The 6,254-nt window shown below is 52.9% G+C and overlaps 1 protein-coding gene across 10 annotated transcripts in view; it reads right to left on the bottom strand.

Annotated features, from left to right (window-relative positions):
* SGSM2 (small G protein signaling modulator 2) overlaps positions 1-5,300 on the bottom strand; it is a 66,740-nt gene extending 61,440 nt beyond the window's left edge. For all 10 annotated transcript variants that reach the window (XM_064166520.1, XM_064166515.1, XM_064166517.1 and 7 more), the window contains exon 1: positions 5,158-5,300. In XM_064166520.1, the coding sequence (XP_064022590.1) occupies positions 5,158-5,214 (57 nt within the window). In that variant the 5' untranslated portion in view covers positions 5,215-5,300. The remainder of the gene's footprint in view (positions 1-5,157) is intronic.
* Between the last annotated feature and the right edge of the window lie 954 nt (positions 5,301-6,254).

Raw genomic sequence — 6,254 nt, forward strand, 5'->3', positions numbered from 1 at the left:
TAATGGATCAGTGCCCTCTCTCCTGCCTCCTCCAGCAGCCACCAATTCCAGCAGCAGTCACACAGGTCTTGGGCCCATTTCACAGCTTCACAAGTTTGGTTTTGTTTTATTTTTTTTTAATATTCATTACAAGGAAGCTTTAAAAACAGCAACAGATTCTATAGTTTTTGCAGCAACCTACTGGTCTAAGAGATGAAACAAACAGAGCTTCCCCAGACACAACACGCAGGGACTATCTCTGCATTACTTTGTTCACAACCACAGAGCTGGAAGATGTCAATAGGTAGTGCTTTTCCCATCCCTCTGCTGAGCTCCTGGTCCACACCAAAGAGCACAGATAGGACTTGCCTCACTACAGCGTGGCTAAGCTGCCACAGTAATGGATTTCTGACCAGGATTCTAACCAGGATAATGGATTTCTACATCGACCTATCTGCAGCCTTCAGCATTAGGAACCACCTCTCAAGCCAGCAGCACGCTTGCAGAGCTTTCCCCAGGAACACATCATGATGGGACACTGTCTCCAGAGTCAGCACCACAACCAAAGAACACAGTATCACAGTATTATTAGGATTGGAAGAGACCTCACAGATCATCAAGTCCAACCCTTTACCACAGAGCTCAAGGCTAGACCATGGCACCAAGATGCAGCAGCAGAGCCAAAGAGCTGTGCTCATAAAATACTGGAACAAGCAGAAGCACAGCAAAAAAAAAAAACCCAACAACCTAGCTTTTTTTTTTCCTCTACAGAGCAAAGCTCCTGTGCTGCCTTAACTGGTGGAGTTACTGCTCAGCTCATTTACTGGTGGCTCCTGCTGCACTGACTCTTTGTTACTGCTGGGGAGAAGACAGGTGGTGTAAAAAGAGTGCTCAGAAGTGGTTGCATTTCAGTTGTGAGATGAGCAATTGTGTTTCTGAAATGCTCTGAAACTTTTCAGGGTGAAAACTGAGGTGCTCCTTACCCTGCCTGTTTCACAGCTAGCAAGAGTGCTGTGTTTAAAGCCACAAAGGGCAACAAAATCCATTTAAGTAGGTGGAAGGAAATGGCCAGAGCAAAGGCTGCTTTGTGACAGATTTTCCTGCAGAGAGAGATAAATGTTTGAAAGGGGAACTTATAAGCAGCCTCAGCATGAATCCCAGCAGAGTTAAATTTTCCAAACACATTACATGTCCTCCTTTTCCATTAGAGCCAACAAAACACATTCTTTACCAGTGGGAACTCAAAATCCATCTGAGGAAAAAGCAACAACATTACAGTGTCCCAAAGGAAAAAAAATGCCAAAGTTTTTGCTGAGAGGGAGAGACAAAACAGAATAAAAGCCCCACTTTGGCACCAAGTGACTCTGGAGACAACCATTTCGTGTTCTGCAAAGGCAACTCAATCTCAATGGGCTTGGTGCACCCCAGAATGTGCTTCTCTGACCTCCAGAAGACACTGAGGCTATGTGAAAACAGCTCAATGGGAGGAAAAGTTTGGGGTTAAAGGACAAGGGAATGACCACTTGGGAATCACAGAATGCCTCAGGATGGAAGGGACCTCAGGAATCATCTACTCCAACCTCCCCACCACGGGTAGGGACACCTCTCAGCTAGACTCAGCTGCTCAGGGGCTCATTCAGCCTCAAACACTCTCAGGCAGGAGGTAGCCACAGCCTCCCTGGGCAGCCTGTGCTAGACTCTCACCACCCTTGAACTGAAGAACTCCATCCTCAGCTCCAGTCTAACCCTGCTTTGCCTCAGCTTTAAACCATTCCCTCTTGGCCTGCCTCTAGACACCCTCAGGAAAAGTCTCTCTGCAGCCTTCCTGTAGGATCCCTTCAGGTACTGGCAGGCAGCTCTAAGGTCCCCCTGGAGTCTTCTCTTCTCCGGGCTGAACACCTCCTAGCTCCCTCAGCCTGTCCTCACAGCAGAGCTGCTCCATGAGGACGGATATGGACTAGTCAAGCTTTCAAAACAAGACCCCCAACACCCAACATGCATGTGGGTGTAAGAGCAGCATGGAAAAAAAACCACCCAGACTAAAAACTGAGGTTAAAACCTCTATCAGAAAGTTAATTCATGCCACGAAGGACAGCAAGTGGTTGGTACTCTGCTGCTGTGCATTCAGTTCCTGGCTCCACTGACTGCTTAGTTAAAAGAAAAATCAAACCTCAGCATCTCAGGTCTACAACTACCTGAGGGGAGGTTGTGGCCAGGGGGAGGTTGCTCTCTTCTCTCAGGTGGCCAGCGCCAGAACGAGAGGACACAGCCTCAAGCTACGCCAGGGGAAATTTAGGCTGGAGGTGAGGAGAAAGTTCTTCACTGAGAGAGTCATTGGACACTGGAATGGGCTGCCCGGGGAGGTGGTGGAGTCTCCATCCCTGAGGCTGTTCAAGGCAGGACTGGACGTGGCACTTGGTGCCATGGTCTGGCCTTGAGTTCTGTGGTAAAGGGTTGGACTTGATGATCTATGAGGTCTCTTCCAACCTTGGTGATACTGTGTGATACTGTGATCTCTGATGGCCTCTTAGTACCTTTTGTGTTAATATGATCAGGACAGGGTCCCCTTCTGCACCTCCATGCAGTGCACAGGCCAAGGGATGCTCCCTTAACGTGCACAGGATCACCAACAAAGCTCTCATAGCTGTTTTAGGATGGAAAGCTCTGGGCAACCCCCAAAAAGCCAAGCCAGTATCAATCCTGTAACAGAGCATTTGTGAGGATCTGGAGAAGGAAAAAAAAACAAACCAAAACAACCCAAACAAACAACCACAACAACAAATCAAAGACCAACAAAACCCTGCTGATGACACAGACGTTACCAACAGCACTTTCCAGCATTATTCAAGCAATTTAAAAGCCAGAGCCCCATTAAAAAAGCATTTTAGAGACTTTGAAAACAAATTAGTCTCTGATTTTTTTTTTAATTTTTTTTTTAATTATATATCACTTGTTCTCCTCAGCTCGAGCTGGCTTGGATCATGAAAAATCCATTTCACTTTCAATCTCCTACATTAGCACAAGGCTGCAGCCTTTCAGAGCTGGAAAGCACCGCCGGGATTTATTTATATATTTAAACATTAACCCAGGAGAGCAAACGCACTCACATGCTCCCAAATCAAACCTCACACTGCCTTGGCTCAAAGGTCCTCGCTCCAAGCTCACATTTCCAAACGAAGTGGCAGGTTCCTGGCTGCACGAAGCACTTGGCACATGAGGGAGCAGCAGGTAGGACCTGCTGGGAGCCCTGCAGCAAGGTGCTGGCTGGGGCGTTGCAGGACACGGTCCTACAGCGTTGAGCAGAGGATCACACACAAGGTGACAGGGTGAAAGCTACCAGGACAATGCCTTACGTGGTTTGCCTGGTGGCAATGTGAAAGTAATGACAACAGACATCAGTCAACAGAAAAAGATCACAGGATCAGAGGATGTCAGGGGTTGGAAGGGACCCAAAGAGATCATCGAGTCCAACCCCCCTGCCACAGCAGGACCATACAATCTAGCTCAGGTCACACAGGAACACATCCAGACAGGCCTTGAAAGGCTCCACAGAAGGAGACTCCACAACCTCTCTGGGCAGCCTGTGCCAGTGCTCTGGGACCCTTCCAGGAAAGAAGTTCCCCTTGTGTTGATGTGGAACCTCCTGTGCTGCAGCTTCCATCCACTGCTCCTTGTCCTATCCCAGGGAGCAGTGAGCAGAGCCTGTCCCCCTGCCCTCAAGTAGTTATAAACAACTGTACAGACAGTTCTTATGTGTCTATCTCTGTTCCACCACTTCCAGTCAACCTACACCAACTGAAACTGCAGTTTGTTGCTTTCAACACCAACAAATACCTGACACTAGATTCAGGCTTAGGAACCTTGGCTGCAGGAACAGCTTCTCACCTGAGCTTTGACGATTCCTGCTTATTGGCCTCTTCTAATTTCCCCAGCTGTAAGCTTAGGGGTGGGGGAGGAGGGAGAGCAGAACAGTTATCTCTTTAAAACCGGTCCTTCTGGCTGTGGCAGGCAGGTAGAACATCTTCACTTAAACTCCAGTGCAAGAACAGGCAGCTGCATGCAGCTGCTTTGTAGCTGATGCCACCAAAAAGCAAAGTATTACTCCACTGCCTGGGGGTGGCCAACACACTAAGCTGAAAATTCCAGCTGGGACATGGTCACGATGGTGCTCTTAGACCATGACGTGCTTACACCACCCCCAGGGCACCCTGGCAGGGACCCCCCAAGCAGCTTCTCACTGGGCTGGTCTCAGCATGAACCCTGCTCTGGGGCAAAAGCCACTCCACCCCAGGGCAAAGCTCAGTGGGGACTCTGTCCTGATGGGTACATCTTGCCAGGTACAGCATGGCTCTGGTCACACTGGGGCACCACCAGCCCGAAGGCAGTGATGGTCAAATGCCAGTGCCCCAGTTCAGCGTCGGGGTGCTCAGCGATTTATCCACGGACGGATCCCAGGTTGCTCCAGCTGAGAAATGTCACGCAGCCGTCTGCAAGACCCCGCGCCCCAAGGCACCCAGCCCGCAGCAGCAAACTCCCTACCGCACGGGCAGGAGCAGAAGCTGCTGCCAGGGCTCTCAGGTGGGACCCAGTCCAGTCCACGCATAGCTCTGCGCACTTTCTTACCACCGATTTTCCTCCAGAGCTCACGACTAAGTTCATACAAACCACGAGTAAGGGAAACACAACCCCGGGGAAGGGAGCCGGGCCGAGGGGCTCACCGACGGTGCCAGCTCCAGAGCAGCGTCCCCTGCCCCGCTTCGCCGGGGGACACCCACAAAGCCACCGCCGCGTTCCGGGGGCAGCACCGAGGTGTCGGTTTCAGCAGCCTGGCTGAGCAGAGCTCTCGCTTCGCTTACGGAAGGTCTCCCGTTGCACAGCAGCAGTCCGGGAATGCACTGCCCATTCACACCCTGCCCATTCATCTCCTCCCGGAGCCTTCTGACTCCACCTAGCCGAAGCCCTTCCATTTACTCCGGACAGACTCCCCTGGCCCCGCTGCCAGCGGCATCGAACCGATTCGCCGGCTTCTACCTCTCCTCATCAGTCCGTGCCCGCCGCACGGACAGCCCTGGAGCCCGGAGGAGCTCCGCCGCACAGAGCGCGGTGTTCTGCCCGCTTCACAGCCCCGGCCCCTCCGAGAACGATACCCACCGCCCGGCCAGCCCCCTCCTCGCTCACCTCCTTCTTCACGTTCCACAGCAGCTTCTCCTTCACGGCGTCCGTCGAGCAGCTCATGGCGGAGCCAGAGCGGGGCCGCCCGCCGCGCCCCGCGCTCAGAGCCGGCCGGCCGCAGCGCTGCGGAGCCGGCGGCGGCAGAGGAGCTCCGCGCAGCCCGGCACCGTGCGGCGGACCTGCGGCGCGCAGCGCGCCCCCGCCGCCATCTTCCGCCGCGGCCGCTGCCGTCACAGGGGCGGGGCTACCGCCAGGGGCGTCCCCATGGCAACCGCGGGGCCGGGGCCAGGTGGGAGCGCTCGGCCCTGATGCGGGTCGGCCCCGCGGGCCCCCCGCAGCCCCGGGCTCCACCGGTCACAGAACCTTAGAGGGTGGAAGGGACCTCCAGAGATCATCGAGTGCAGCGTCCCTGCCCAGGGTACTCCGGGCAGGAATACATCCAGGTGCGTTTGGAAAGTCTCCAGAGGAGACTCCGCAGTCGCTCTGGGCAGTCTGCGCCAGGGCTCTGTCACCCTCACCGTAAAGAGGTTTCTGCTGCTGTTGAGGTGAAACCTTCTCCGTTCCAGTTTGCAGCTGTTGCTCCTTGCCTTCTTGCTGCTGACCAGTGAAGAGGTCCCCGCCCCGCAGCCCCAAAGCCTACACCAGTCCCCGTCCCGCAGCCAAGGGAACAGCTAAATAGGGCAAAGCAGCTGCTCTCGGCCACCTCAGCAGAAGAGAATCTCTGGCTCCAGCTCCCTGTTAGCCTGCTCCACCAGCCCAAAGCGGCTAAAGGTTTTTCAACAGACAAGTTAGGCTACCTTTGTGGTAATAAAAGCTCAGGATGCTCTGTGATTCTTCTTAGCAATGAAGTTATCTCCACACACATCAAAACCCACAGCAGCCAATGAACTGTTCTGCAATTAGAAGTCCAGAAAAAAATGCAGCCCAGTTAGCTCTGAGCACCTTTAAGTACTCTGATAACCTCCTACAAACTTGCAAGAGACCTGTGTAACACCAAAGCCAGTTGCTGACACAGACTTTCTGTGGTTCAGGAGTCCCAAATGGGTCACAGCTACAATGCAGAACAAAAGTGCAGAGATCGAGAATAAAAATAAAAGTTATGA

This window comes from Pogoniulus pusillus, chromosome 27 (genome assembly GCF_015220805.1).
Source record: "Pogoniulus pusillus isolate bPogPus1 chromosome 27, bPogPus1.pri, whole genome shotgun sequence".
In the NCBI taxonomy this organism is placed as follows: Eukaryota; Metazoa; Chordata; class Aves; order Piciformes; family Lybiidae; genus Pogoniulus; species Pogoniulus pusillus.